We start from the raw sequence: 15387 nt of genomic DNA, 5'->3' as shown, positions 1-15387 counted from the left end.
GACCGCAGAATCATTCAACAAAATTCTTCATACAAAATTTGCGACAGAAGTGCAGACCGCAAAATGGATATGCGATCGCAAAATGGACAGCAAAACGACCTTCAAAATTCAACCATTTTTTTGCTCAACTCTGCGACGGGTATGCGGCCCGTAGAATGGATATGCGGTTGCAAATTTGATCGCATAATTGGCTCTTTAGCAAATATTTCCCACTAAAAAATCGATGCATTCTTCAAACCAAAAAGTTCGTACCGCGGCGAGCAAGCTCGCCGTAAAGATTTTCTACAATCCTCAAACACATAAGCCTACCTCGGCACCACAAAACCTTAAAATCCTTGGCAAATTTTTATGGGGCCTTACATGATCGGCCTCCCCCTGTAGGGCGACCTCTAGCTGCTTGAGCATTACCCCAAGCTGGCTGAGCGGGTGTGAAGTAACTGGTGCGGAAGTCATAACCTGACCCCTCTGCTGAACTGGACCTCCAAAATGATGGGGATATTGCATCCACACATGTCAAAACTCCCCGCACTCGAAGCAACTCCGATCCGCCAAAGGTGGTGGAAACTGAATTGGACCCCGAGAACAAGAATAACTGCTAGATGAACCTGGTACAGATGAACCCTGCACTAATGGAGCACGAGATGAACTCTGAGTTGGGAGGGCACTGAGAGATGACTGACTCAGACAAGCACTGTATGAACCATGACTAGCTGACGCACCATGATGAACCAGACAAACCATACCGCTGAAACCACCGGAAACATGAGGCCTCTTGGCCTCCCTTTCCTCACGCTCGTGACTATGGACCTGCTCTAGCCGCCTAGCAAAATCAACCACCTCGTCAAACCTAGCACCTGACGCAATCTCCTTAGTCATGACAAAGCTAAGTCCAGTGTTGAGGCCATCAATGAACCTCCTAATCCTCTCCCTCTTTGTGGGAACCAACCAAATTGCATGACGAGCCAACTCTAAATATCTCATCTCGTACTGGGTCACGGACATACCCTCTTAGTGTAGTTTCTCAAACTACCTACGCAACTTCTCCCTGTGGGTCTGTGGAACAAACTTCTCCAAGAAGAGAACGGAGAACTCGTGCCACATAAATGGTGCGGCGCCGGCTGGCCTACTCAACTCATAAGCCTCCCACCATCTGAATGCTAACTGAAAAGTAATAAATGAGACCCCACTAGTCTCCATAATACCCGCCGTGTGAAGAATCAGCTGTCACCTATCTAAAAAGTCCTGAGCATCCTCTAACTCAGCGCCACTTAATGATAAAGGCCTGAGCCTCCCAAACTGCTCTAGCCTCTTCTGCTACTCGTCACTCATAGGTAGACCCACATGGGCATGAGCACTTGTAACCGGCTAGGTTGGTAGTACCCCCGATGTCTGAAGTCCCTGAACCACCAGCTCTAGAGTACGGGCGGCGGGAGTCTGAGCACCTCCCCCGACCTGAGAAGTAGCTAGTGCTACTGAATTGAAACCGTCGGAGCAAGGCTAGTGCATACAGTCAATATCTGCGTGAAATCCTCCCAAAGGCCTAGTATCACAATAGGCATAGTTGGTGCCTGAGTTGGTCCCACCGGCTCAACCTCATATGGAATCTACTCCTGAGCTGGAGCAACTAGTGGCACCACAGGTACTGCTTTGGCTGCTGTACGAGTTGCACCTCAGCCTCTACCTTGGGCCCCTCCTCTCGTGGCCCTAGATGGTGGTACTGGTGGCCATCTGCCTGATCCGGTAGCACGTGTCCTCACCATCTATGAGAGAATAGAATTATAGAAGTTTAGTTTCTGGAATCAACAAATTTGCACGACAATAATACAAGAAAGTGATGTTTTTCTAATGGTTCGGCAGCCTCTCGAAGATATGTACAAATGTCTCCGTACCGAAATGCAAGAATCTACTAAACATGCTCATGACTCGTGAGACCTATGTCACCTAGGCTCTAATACCAACTTGTCACGACCCAAAACTCTACATATTGTGATGGAGTCTATCACAAAAGTAGGCAAGATGACAATCACAATGTACTATGCATTTTGTATTGAAAACATGGTAAAATAAGTTTAACAGTGACATATTTAGATAAATATCTGATAAAAAAATACCACGACAATACAAAATCCCCAAATTCGGGTGTCACAAGGTACATGAGCTACTAAAATTTAAACACAGTCAAACTACTAATACAACTATCTAGAAAGATAGAATAGTGCTAAATAAACAGAAAAGAATAAGAATTGAGGTCTACGGACACCAAAACAGCTACCTCAAATAGTCTCCAAACAGATGAATCTCCAAATCTAGCAACCGCCGTGTCCGGATGCACCTGGATCTGCACAAGAAGTGCAGAGTGTAGTCTGAGTTCAACCTCACTCAGCATGCTCAATCACTCAGCACTCAAAATCACTCAACACTCTCAATCACTCAACACTCGCACTCAGCACTCAACGGTACCAGGGCTCACTGCTAGTATTTCAGACTTCGGTAGGGCGGATCTTGCCAACGCACTAATATAAGCCAATATGGTATGCTGCGGCGTGCAGCCCGATCCCATCATGAATCAATAAAGCTTGCTGTGGCGTGCAACCCGATCCAATAAATATCACTCACAATTAGTCCCTCGGCCTCACTCAGTCATCAATCTCTCCAGTCTCTCGGGCTCACAAATCTCATGATAATCAACTCAGACAATGATAATATGATGTAACAACAAATGGCAACAGTGACTGAGATATGATATGCAAATGATAGATGCCACTGAGTACATAACTGTAATTTAAGCAAATAACTCAACAATAGAAACGACCTCTCTGGGTCCCAACAGTACCCGCATATAGCCTAAACATTATTACCAACATGAATCACAACTCAATTTCTCTAAATCATGGAGATTACATGAATAATAACAAGATCAGGTAACTACACAGTTCCATGGAATCAACGGAGTCATAATTACTACAGTGCACACCCACATGCCCGTCACCTAGCATGTGCGTCACCTCAACACCCACCACATAACACGTAGTTTAGGGATTTATACTCTCAATATGAAGTTTAGAAGTGTTACTTACCTCAAATCGTGCAAATCCCTACTCTAACAAGCCTTTGCCTCGCGAATCGGTCTCCGAACGACTCGAATCTTGCCACAAACGACTTAATACAATCAATATAAGATATAGGAATCAATTCCATATGATAAATCTATGTTCTTTAACAAAAGTAAAAAAGTCAACTTCGGGCCCACGTCTCGGAATTCAACAAAATTTACAAAATCCAAACACCCATTCAATAACGAGTCCAACCATACTAAAAATCATCCAATTTTGACAAAACAATCGTCACCCAATCTCCATATCTTACTCTCCAATCCCTAGTCCAAAATCCCCCAAATTCCACCTCAAAAACATCAAATCTATTGGGGAAAATCAATGGGTATTCAATATTAATGAATAAAAAAGATCAAAAGTTGCTTACCTCTTGAAATCTAGTGAAACCCCTCTCAAAACCCGCCTCTAGCCGAGCTTGCAAAGTCCATAAATGAAGAAATCTCGAAACCCTTTCTAATTAATACACTGCCAGTGCTTTCACACCTACTGTTCACTTAACCGCATCTGCGGTTCCTCAGGCGCGACCAAAAATTCTGCTTCTGCTGTTTCCATGAAGGCCCCCTACCTCTGCATCTGCAGACTGACCCGCTTCTGCAGAGTTGTACTTGCGACCTCCGCTCCGCTTCTGCGGAAACTCCTTCCCTTTGCCACATTCGCACCTGTCCTACACTTCCCGCATTTGTGATCCCGCAGATACGGACAAAACTTGCACCTCTGCATCCCCTCAACCCCTATGAAATCCGCACATGCTGTGCCATGCTCGCTTCTGCGGTCGTGCACCTGCGATCAATTCTTCATAGGTGCGAACGCACCAGACCAACAGCACACTAGAAATTCCTCAAGTCCATAACTCATTCCGATTTCAACCCGAATCACTCCCGAGGCCCCCAGGACCCCGTCCAAACATACCAATACATCCAAAAACATCATATAAACTTATTTGAGGCCTCAAATCACATCAAACAACATCAAAAAACACAAATCGCACCCCAATTCTAGCTTAATGAATTTAATGGATTTTCAACTTCTACAATTGATGCCGAAACCTATCAAACCAACTCTAATTAACCTCAAATTTTGCACACAAGTCATAAATGACACAACGGACCTATTCCAACACTAGGAACAAAAATCCAAGCCTGGTAACCACAAAGTCAAATCTCGGTCAAACTTCTCAACTATCCAAACTTAAACTTTTCCAACTTTCGCCAATTCAAGCCAAAATCATCTACCGACCTCCAAATCAATATCTGGACACACTCATAAGTCCAAAATTACCATACATAGCTATCGAAACAATCAATACTCCATTCCGGAGTTATTTATACATAAGTCAATATCCGATCAACTATTTCAACTAAGGCTTCCAACCTTGGGACTAAGTGTCCTAGTTCATTTCGAAACATCCCTGGAACAAAACCAACTACCCCAATAAGTCACATAACAACAAATCAGTATATAATAAGCAATAAATGGGGGAACGGGGATCCAATTGTCATGCCCCAAACTTGGAGAGCATGACCGGCGCTCAATCGAGTAAACCCGGTCGAGCCAACCTACTTTATATCAACATCTCATCATAACTCATTCATGATTTATCAAAACATCATTAGATCATGACATTTAAATTGAATACATTTGGCTCAATGGCCTACAATCATTCTCATGATGGGTGCGTAGCCTCATAAATACTGTGAACATAAATACATGACAAAACTCAAATCTTTAATTATATGGAGATTCTATGACAATAGATACCTAAGTACATAAAACAAACAAGACTTGAATACCTACTAGAACTATAGCAGGCTCACCATTATCTGCTGGGGAAGAGGGTGTACTGCTATCACTGATCAATTCCACTTGTTGTAGAACCACTTGCATTCATTAAAGATGACAACTTGTAGTGTTCTTGACCAATTTGGGGATTGGAATGGAAATCTAGGGATCTTCAAAACTAACCCTTGTTAATATAAGTGTTTATGAGTAGCAATCAACTCAAAATACTTCAAAAATATTACCTTGGTTCATGGGAGGGAAGTATAGGAAGGATTCCCCTTGATAGAGCAAGCCCTAGCTCAAAGAAATGACTTAGCCACTCTTCACTTGCTCATGTACTTTTATATTGTAGGGAACCCCACGGCAGGCATGCAGCGCGCGCGTAACGTGTGCTATCACTGCTCAGGCAACATTTCCTAGTGCTCGCTAAGCACGCATTACAAACTAAATGCACTAGTTTGTTCCTTGCAACACTGTTTTTCTTTCATGCGTTGAGCGCACGTTAGGGCCTAAATGCGTTGTTTTTACCAATTTCAACCAACTTTTCAAACTTAATATTTTTACTTCCTTTTGCTATTTTGAAACTCCCAACCATATCAACATGAACTTTACATACATTACCATGATCTAATCACCACCATCCCCTAGTGGGTTCGCACGAACTCCGAGATTGACTCTATTACCCTCTTAAACTTAATTACATAAATAGCCCGAGTCAAATATGCAAATTTACGGGGCCTTACAATAATACTCAAAATGACCAGTCGGGTCGTTACAAACTACTCAATGTATTTGATATTGCTTGTTGACTTTGGTAGCAGTAGTACACTCACACAAGCATACACCGTAGAATGCCACTTATACTAGTTCAGGAGTATGAAACTTGAAATTTATTGATCATGCCCATGTGTCCTTGTATTATCTATTTTCATGTGATTGTGATTATGAGCCTGTGACCACGCCGGACAGATTGTGATTGTGAGTGAGTGACCATGACGGGCGGATTGTGAATGTGAGCATGTGATCATGCCGAGGGGATTCAGATATTGGCACGTGACTTTCTTTGCACCTCCCCCCTACTCCACCGAGGTTAGTCTTGATACTTACTGGGTACTGACCGTGGTGTACTAGTACTATACTTCTGAACATTTTTTGTGCAGAACCAGGTATTGGAGATATCAGACTCGGGCAGAGTTAGTTTATTGGTCGCGAGGATTCGAGGTAAAGCTGCTTAGTCATCGTAGTCCCTTAGAGTTCTTTCCTTTCATTGTACTGTCAGCTTTTTATTTGAACTGTATTGTATTTTGATCTTTGAGATCTTTCCACGTACTTAGCTAGAGTTTGTGACTTTGTATTACAAAAAATCTTGGGAGGTCATTATGATTATTGCCGCGTAGGCCTATTTCGCTTCTGGTTGGTATTTATGTTAAACTATGTTTCAAATTGTCATTGTTAAATTGCCTTATATTATTGTAAGTAATCAGATTATTTAGTCTTAGAGACTAGGTGCCATCACGATATCCTACAGACGTAAATGATGGTCGTGATAAGTTGGTATCAGAGCTCTAGGTTCATACGTTCTACGAGTCACGGATGAGTTTTGTAGAGTCTTGCGGATCGGTAAGGATACGTCTGTACTTATCTTTGACTGGCTATAGAAATATTAGAAAAATTCCATTTCTTTCATTCCTGTCATGCGGATTTGTTGATTTTGAAATTTGATCCTTTGTATCTATATTCTCTCACATATGGTAAGGACGTGCACTACCAGATCAGTTGAGCAGACATCTGCGCGCCTTGCTAGAGCAGTGAGAGGTCGGGGCTGAGGTAGAGGCGAAAGAGGGGCACGCACCGCAGCCAGAGCACCTGCCAGAGCATCAGTTGAGGAGCCGCCAGTAGCTTCTGTAAGGCCCCATAAAATATTTCCTTAAAAACCCGGATTTTCGTGATGCCGAAGTAGGCGTAGAGGTTAATAATAGTAGAAATTTTTCGCGGCTCGCAAGCTTGCCACGGTTCGGACTTTTTGGATTGAACAGTGCGCTGGGGAGTTGAAGAAAATATTGGGCAGAAGTAGCCATTTATGCGGCCTATTCTGCGATCGCAGAATGGTCACAGAGTAGGTCAGTTTTCTGGGTCATCTTGATGTCAAATTTTTCGGCCATTATGCGACCGCATAACCACTCCGCGGGCCGCACTCTTGTCGTATATCAAAATGTAACTAGAATGGACCATTAGTAAGGAAATTCATGGGGATGGGAGTGCTTACCTTGCATGCATGTGTTCCTAAGGTATGTGGGGAGATTGTGAGTTAAATATATAAAAGAATGGGGTGTGGGTTAGTGGAGTCTTTCATAAAAAGGGGCCATGAAACCTTAATACACACATAGTGTTTGATAGAATGCTCAAGTGAGCTAGAATTATGATCGTTTTCCTAATTTTGGGTTCAATTTTGCTATATTTCTAAAGTAGATTGAAGTTGCTAATATTCTAGAACATCTTAGAGTTTTAAGAGGCTCAATTGAGGTTTGTTGGATAAACACCCTCTTCTTAGAATTGAATCCCACGGTATTCATGCAATCGACGTAAGTTCCAAATTGAACGTCCTAGAAATTGTTGTCCCGAATGTGCTTGCTTTGCAAATATATGTGCAATATGTATTCCCATGCTTTCATCATGTTATCTCGTCATCTGAGGAAATGTTCAAGACTTAGAATATGTGTTAATATACTTAGACTTCACGTCAAATTCGATTAAAGACTGTTATGCCAAATTGTGTAAAAAGCCTCTATGTGCCTTGAATTCTAAATTGCTCACATGTGAAATCAAGAGTCTTGAATGAAAACCGTGTTGTTATCAACGATAATAATAATGTTGTATTGTGGAACAGAACTTGAATTGTGAAATAAGGCCAAGTGCCAATAACGACTTTATAATTAAAGACGTTTGTGCCAATGTGCTGGAAAGATGGGAAATAAATATGAAGCAAGATGATCAATTGAAATGGTTGATGTCTCGAATGAGATGGCTTAGCCGATCGGGCCGAGATTGAACTCCGTGTAAGAACACGGTGGTATTGTGTGTGAAATTGTGAACATGATTGATGTCTCAAATGAGATGGCTTAGCTGATCGGGCTGAGATCAGACTCTGTGTAATAACACGGTGGTATTGCGAGTGAAATAGTGAATATGGTTGATGTCTCAAATGAGATGGCTTAGCCGATCGGGCTGAGATCGGGCTCTGTGTAAGAACACGGTGGTATTGTGGATTGTGGCATATTGGTACTAAAAACCATCCTATCTAAAAATGCGGGAATTGACTTAAAAATCTATGTGATCCTTAATTTGATGTTTTAGCATTATTTAAAGCTCATATTGCATTCTTGACTGTCTCCCCCTGTATTATTGTTCATTCTATTGTGATAGTGTTTAATTTTACATACTAGTACTATTCAACAGTACTAACGTCCCTTTTGCCGGGGGCGCTGCATCTTTAAATGGATGCAGGTGGTTACATAGCAGACAATGTTGATCACAGATAGTGTTGCATCCTCTTCTCAGCAGACTCGGTGAGTTCTATTTTATTTCGGGGTCATGTATTGTACCTTTTTCTTATATTATTATACTTTTTGAGGTATAGCCGGGGCCTTGTTGCCGGCACCTTCTTTACACTCTTTTGTATCTTTAGAGGCTTCGTAGACACTATGTAGGTTGTATATGGGAGTTGGGAATGTTAAGAAAGTTATGTTGTGTTTCATCGCTTGTTCCACTCAGACTATAAGAATATGTGTATTTTGAGATTGAAAGGAGAAATAGCTAATGAAACAATTTAGTATTTCATGAATGAGCTTCCTACTGTATAATTAATGAAATCCCGTCTTTTCTTGATCATGGGTGAGTTGGGTAGAAAGTATATAACAGGCTTGCTCGGCCGGGTTCACTTGATTGAGCGTCGGTCATGCTTCCCGAGGTTGGGCGTGACAAACTTGTTATCAGAGCCTAAGGTTTTAAAGTGTCCTAGGATGTCTCGGAGCTATGTCTAGTAGATTCCTTCTAATCGGTGTGTTGTCGACCACATCTATAATGAGGAGGCTACTTGGACATTTAGGAATTTCACGCTTCTTTGATACTCCATATCGTGCGATAGAGCTCAAGATAGGAAGCTAATTTCCTCGCCATGTCTCATTTTCTAGATGAGTAATCCACGAGTTTGAAGTAGCGAAAAGGGAATGACCACACCATTAAATCTAGTGGAGATTACACAAGAGTTCATTGGGAGAATGCGTCGATCCGTGGAGGGATTGGAAGAACTTGTTACTAGGGGAAGTATCATTATTCATACCATTATTACCGCACCACCGGATCGTGTGGTGAGTGTATCTGAGAAATGAAAAAGGGTTGTTGGTACTAATGAACCGGATTGTTTGGTTTGCAAGAAACATCACTTGGGGAGATGTTAGATGACTCTTTAAATATGTTACAGTTGTGGAAAGAGGGGGCATAAGAAGAACAAATGCCCTAGGTTGGGTACACCCATCCTGGTCTGCCCGATGTGCGCGAAGGAACATTTGGCATTGTGTGGTGAGTATGCTCAGCAGCATGTTAGGGGTGGCAGGTTTGGGAAATTCCAAAGGCCCACACAGCAAACCGGTACGGAGTTTGTTACAACTGCATTGAAATCTTTGAGAGAGGATAAGGGGGATTCTTATGATGTATGCAAAAAGGATAAATATCCGGTCAGTGGGACGAGTCAGTTTAGCGGACCTCACCCCCGTTGTGTGAAGTGTGGGAGATATCATCAGGGAGTATGTCACTTTGGTACCAATGTAGGTTATAAGTGTGGTAGGTGGGGTCACATTCAAAGAAATTGTCATTCGTTTCGCCAAAGCATGGGTGGGGGTGCGACACAACTATCCAGTTATGTAGCTACTACATCCACTGCGCCTCCCCCAGCTAGAGGCACTATACCGCCTGCAGGGTGTGGAGCAACTAGGGGTGGTATTCAGAGCTCAGGAGGGCCCAGCAGGTTTTATGCTATGAGGAGATGTCAAAATTTTGCGGCTTCTCCAGATGTGGTTACAGGTATATTGACTGTCCAATCTCATGATGTGTATGCTCTTATTGATCCCGGTTCCACTTTGTCATACGTCACTCCTTATGCTACTACGAAAGTTGAGATAGAACCGGAATAACTTTATCAGTCGTTCTCTATATCTACTCTTTGAACGAGACACTGTATTCTGGAAGCCTCTTTATCACAATTCCTTATATTTATAACCTCTTGAGAAATTGAGTTCTATAATAAGTTCCTTGAATTGGGTTATAACCTTAGGTTAGTACTTCCCACTGCTTCCCTAAAATCTCAACAAGGGAATATACCTGATAAATTTCTTACGGAACCTTTTGATTCGAATGAATAACATCTGGTCATTTGTGCCTATGCACGCACCATCATAATATTTACCTATGTGATATCATATCCAACGTAAGTAAGCCTAGTGTTGAGATCCTTCTTAAGCCACTCTTTCTCTCTCTCACGTATGTGGCTCATATGTCTTGAACAGTCACCCTACTCCTTTGTGAGTATTATCATGGAACCTTTCCACTATCTAGTATCATAAGAGTATATCCCAGCACCTATCATGCGCGTACATGTCAATTGAAAGGGGCCACTAGTCCGCATAAAGTTTCTGAGAAATTTGAGATTTATCACAAATTCTTCACAGGAAGATCTTGTTGCTTACCCATCTCAGTATGACTTTCATGTTCACCTAAATTGCCTCACAGTAAGTAGCTCACTTTGTACCTAGTATTGTAGTCTTCCATGAAGTGGCCTGGTATTGCATCCTGAGAGTTATTATGGCAGAAACATGTCTAGCTCATAGAAAAGTGTACATTCTCACTAACCAATACATTATTTCATCTAAACATTAATCTGTTAGAATGATAATAATCTCAAAAGTGTTCAATTTTTTTTCATCCTCGTAGGCTTGTGGCATAGATTCCTTGTGCTAGGTACTGTTAAGAGCATAATGCAACTTCATGTATTTTGAAACCCATATCACATTCGGGGTGCCAAAATATTCTCATTACGAGTTAAACTAATTTTCCCTACATTCCAAGAGGCGACTGGTGTCACATAAGTGCTATCTCTCTTTGAGGCCTATTATTACCAAATAAGGCACGTATGGAATGAAACAATTGTTGTTGTCCTCTTCATGACTTATAGCCTTCCAAGAATAATTGACACCAATGTCTTCATCCTTCCGATTATGCCTCTCATATGTCACATGTATAAAATGACTCACTTCTAGTACATCTTAGAATCATGAACATGGTTCCTACATTATCAATGCCTACTAGGCAGCTCTATGCCTGATGTGTCGAATCAATGATGTCATCACAATGATTAACAATGTCAGCACTGTTGGTAGTAACCTTCATGTCTTTTAGGATATATAACCTCATAAAATACTATGCTCAGACCGTTGATGGATTCTTGAATAATTCCAGCCAAACCTCGAACCTCGTTGTTCCTCCTCGTATTTAATGGGAAAGCCAATATTGTGGCAGATGTTCTTAGCCGGAAATCTATGAGATGTTTGGCTCACTTGGAGGCATGTCAAACATCGTTGGGTAGGGAGGTTCATCAGCTAGCCAGTTTGGGAGTTCGTCTTGCGGACTCTAGTTAAGGAAGGGTAATTGTGCAAAATAAGGCTGAATCATCGCTTGTTGTGGAAGTCAAAGAGAAGTAATACAACGATCCATTGTTGGTACAGTTGAAGGAGGGGATTCATAAATATAAGACTATGGCTTTTGCGCTTGGCATGGATGATGGTACACTAAGATACCAAGGGTGACTATGTGTTCTAAATATAAATGGTCTCCGGAAAAGAATCATGACCTAGGCTCATGCTTCTAGGTATTCCGTGCATCCAGGTTCTACAAAGATGTATCACGATCTCAAGGAAGTCTATTGGTTGAATAACATGAAAAGGAATGTGGCGGACTTTGTGGCAAGGTGTCTGAATTGTCAGCAAGTGAAGGGCGAACATCCACGGCCTGGTGGGTTGGCACAGAACATAGTAATTCCAATGTGGAAATGGGAAATGATTAATATGGATTTTATGGTATGATTATCATGCACTCCGCGCAAGTTTGACTCAATTTGGGTGATTGTGGATCGGCTCATGAAATCAGCACATTTCTTGCCAGTTAAATCTACCGACACAACGAAACAGTATGCTCAATTGTATATCAAGGAAATAGTCAGGTTGCATGGCACTCCAGTTTCTATCATCTCCGATTTAGGGGCTCAGTTCACCGCCAATTTTTAAAAGAAATTTCAGCAAGGTTTGGGTACTCGGGTAAATCTTAGTACAGCCTTCCACCCACAGACCGACGGGCAAGCAGAGCGGACTATTCAGACACTTGAGGACATGTTGCGTGCTTGTGTTCTTGATTTCAAGGGTAGCTGGGATGACCATTTTCAACTTATAGAGTTTGCTTATAACAACAGCTTTCATGCGAGTATTCAGATGGCATTTGAGGCATTGTATGGTATGAGATGTAGATCTCCCATTGGGTTGTTCAAGATTGGGGGAAGCTGAGTTGATAGGGCTAGACCTCGTGCATCAGGCTATGGAGAAGGTTAAGATCATAAAGAAGTAGTTGAAAGATGCCTAGAGTCGCCAAAAATCCTATTCGGATTTCCGTCGCAGAGACTTATAGTTCAAAGAAGATGATTGGGTATTCTTGAAGGTTTCCCCCATGAAGGGTATTATGCAGTTTGGGAAAAAGGGGAAATTGAGTCCGAGGTATGTCGGGCGGTAAAAAATCATTCAAAGAATTGGCCAGGCGGCGTACAAGCTTGAGCTACCACGCGAAATGTCATTAGTCTACCCAGTATTTCATGTGTCTATGTTGAAGAAAGTAGTTGGGGATCCATCAGCCATTGTGCCGGTTGAGACCATTGAGGGCAATGAAGAATTATCATATGAAGAAATTCTAGTTGCCATTCTTGATAGACAAGTCCGAAAGTTGAGGAATAAAGAGATTGCCTCCGTGAAAGTGTCATGGCAGAACAAGCCGGTTGAAGAGGCCACATGGGAGGCCGAGGAAGAAATGAAGAAGAAGTATCCTTACTTGTTTGAATAGCTGTGTAATCCTTTCTTTTTATGAACTTGTTGTCTATGAATATTTATATGACTTGTTCAATTGATGTAAAGGTGTTCCTTTTGATTATATGTTATTTACATGAGGCCACGGTTGGTATTGTTATGAGTTATGCTATATCGTTGGATTGCGTACACGTTTTTAGGATGTGATTCTGGGGCTCTCTGACAGGTGGATAGGCCTAGTTACAAAGGAAACTCTAGCGAATTGTTTAGAAATTTTGGGAGTTAGTTAAATTTGGGGCTACTGGTGTGGGGTATGAAAACCTAAATTGTATAAGGTGCTAATAATGGACCCTGACCTTCATTCGAGGACGAATGATCTTAAGTGGGGGAGGATGTAAGGCCCCGTAAAATGTTTCCTAAAAAACCCGGATTTCCATGATGCCGATGTAGGCGTAAAGGTTAATAATAGTAGAAATTCTTCGCGGCTCGCAAGCTCGCCGAGGTTCGGACTTTTTGGATTGAACAACATGCTGAAGAGTTCAAGAAAATGTTGGGCAGAAGTAGGCATTTCTGTAGCCTATTCTGCGACCGCAGAACCACTCTGCGGACCGCAGAATGGTCGCAGAGTGGGTCAGTTTTATGGGTCATCTTGATTTTAAATTTTGTGGCCATTATGCGACCACATAACAACTTTGCGGGCCGCACTCTTGTCGCATATACCTCTTTGGAATTTTGTCACAGAACCGTTCTGCGGTGCATTATGCGACTGCAGAACAGGTTTGCGGGCCGTATAGTGACCGCAGACCTGGTAAGTTCCTATCCAGTTTTGGCACCCAAATTTTGCGGTCATTTTGCGGACCACATAATCATTATGCGGTCGCATATGCGACCGCAGAACCTATTCTGGAGCTTCATTTTTGGGGTTTTTAAACCCGATCCTATTTCGTTAAAACACCTACCATGGACCATTTTGAACATATTTTCTGATATTTTTAGAGTGAGAGAGAGGGTCCTAGAGGGAGGAAGCGATCTTCATCAAATTTCTCTTCAATTATCACTTAAAACCTTGAAGATTATCAAGAGAGGCACTTAGGTCTTCTTCCTAAGAGGTAAGATTCTATCACCCAAACTCTTAATTTCAAAATGTAACTAGAATGGGCCATTAGTAAGGAAATTCATGGGGATGGGAGTGCTTACCTTGCATACATGTGTTCCTAAGGTATGTGGGGAGTTTGGGAGTTAAAGATAGAAAAGAATGGGGTGTGGGTTAGTGGAGTCTTTCATAAAAAGGGGCTATGAAACCTTAATACACACATAGTGTTTGATAGAATGCTCAAGTGAGCTAGAATTATAATTGTTTTCCTAATTTTGGGTTCAATTTTGCTATATTGCTAAAGTAGATTGAAGTTGCTAATATTCTAGAACATCTTAGAGTTTTAAGAGGCTCAATTGAGGTATGTTGGCTAAACTCCCTCTTCTCCCACAATATTTATGCAATTGACGTAAGTCCCAAATTGAACGTCCTAGAAATTGCTATCCTGAATGTGCTTGCTTTGCAAATATATGTGTAATATGTATTCCCATGCTTTCATCATGCTATCTCGTCATCTGAGGAAATTTTCAAGACTTAGAATATGTGCTAATATACCTAGACTTCACGTCAAATTCAATTAAAGATTGTTATGCCAAATTGTGTGAAAAGCCTCTATGTGCCTTGAATTCTAAATTGCTCACATGTGAAATCAAGAGTCTTGAATGAAAACCGTGTTGTTATCGATGATAATAATAATGTTTTATTATGGAACAAAACTTAAATTGTGAAATAAGACCAAGTGCGAAGAACGACTTTATAATTAAAGTCGTTTGTGCCAATGTGCTGAAAAGATGGGAAATAAATATGAAGTAAGATGATCGATTGAAATGTTTGATGTCTCGAATGAGATGGCTTAGCCGATCGGATCGAGATCGGACTCCGTGTAAGAACACACTGGTATTGTGAGTGAAATTGTGAACATGGTTGATGTCTCAAATGAGATGGCTTAGCTGATCGGGCCGAGATCGGACTTCGTGTAATAACACAGTGGTATTTTGAATGAAATAGTGAATATGGTTGATGTCTTAAATGATATGGCTTAGCCGATCGGGCAGAGATCAGACTCCGTGTAAGAACACGGTGGTATTCTGGATTGTGGCATATTGGTACTAAAAACCATCCTACCTAATAATGCAAGAATTAAATTAAAAATCTATGTGATCCTTAATTTGATGTTTTAGTGTTATTTAAAGCTCATATTACATTTTTGACTGTCTCCCCATGTATTATTGTTCATTCTATTGAGATAGTGTTTATTTATACATACTAGTACTATTCGGCAGAA

General features: G+C 41.5%; 2 protein-coding genes across 2 annotated transcripts; one reads left to right on the top strand and one right to left on the bottom strand.

Annotated features, from left to right (window-relative positions):
• Nucleotides 1-513: 513 nt before the first annotated feature.
• On the bottom strand, nt 514-981 carry LOC138893982 (uncharacterized). Its single transcript, XM_070178654.1, has one exon. The coding sequence runs from the start codon at nt 979-981 to the stop codon at nt 514-516; it is 468 nt and encodes a 155-aa protein (XP_070034755.1).
• A 10717-nt stretch (nt 982-11698) lies between these two features.
• On the top strand, nt 11699-13046 carry LOC138893981 (uncharacterized). The gene is made up of 5 exons (XM_070178653.1): nt 11699-11726; nt 11829-12019; nt 12359-12449; nt 12651-12706; nt 12819-13046. Exons 1-5 carry the CDS (start codon nt 11699-11701, stop codon nt 13044-13046), a joined length of 594 nt encoding a protein of 197 aa, XP_070034754.1.
• The last annotated feature ends 2341 nt before the right edge of the window (nt 13047-15387 follow it).

This window comes from Nicotiana tomentosiformis, chromosome 6 (assembly GCF_000390325.3).
Source record: "Nicotiana tomentosiformis chromosome 6, ASM39032v3, whole genome shotgun sequence".
Lineage (NCBI taxonomy): Eukaryota > Viridiplantae > Streptophyta > Magnoliopsida > Solanales > Solanaceae > Nicotiana > Nicotiana tomentosiformis.
This window is presented reverse-complemented; position numbering and strand designations above follow the sequence as displayed.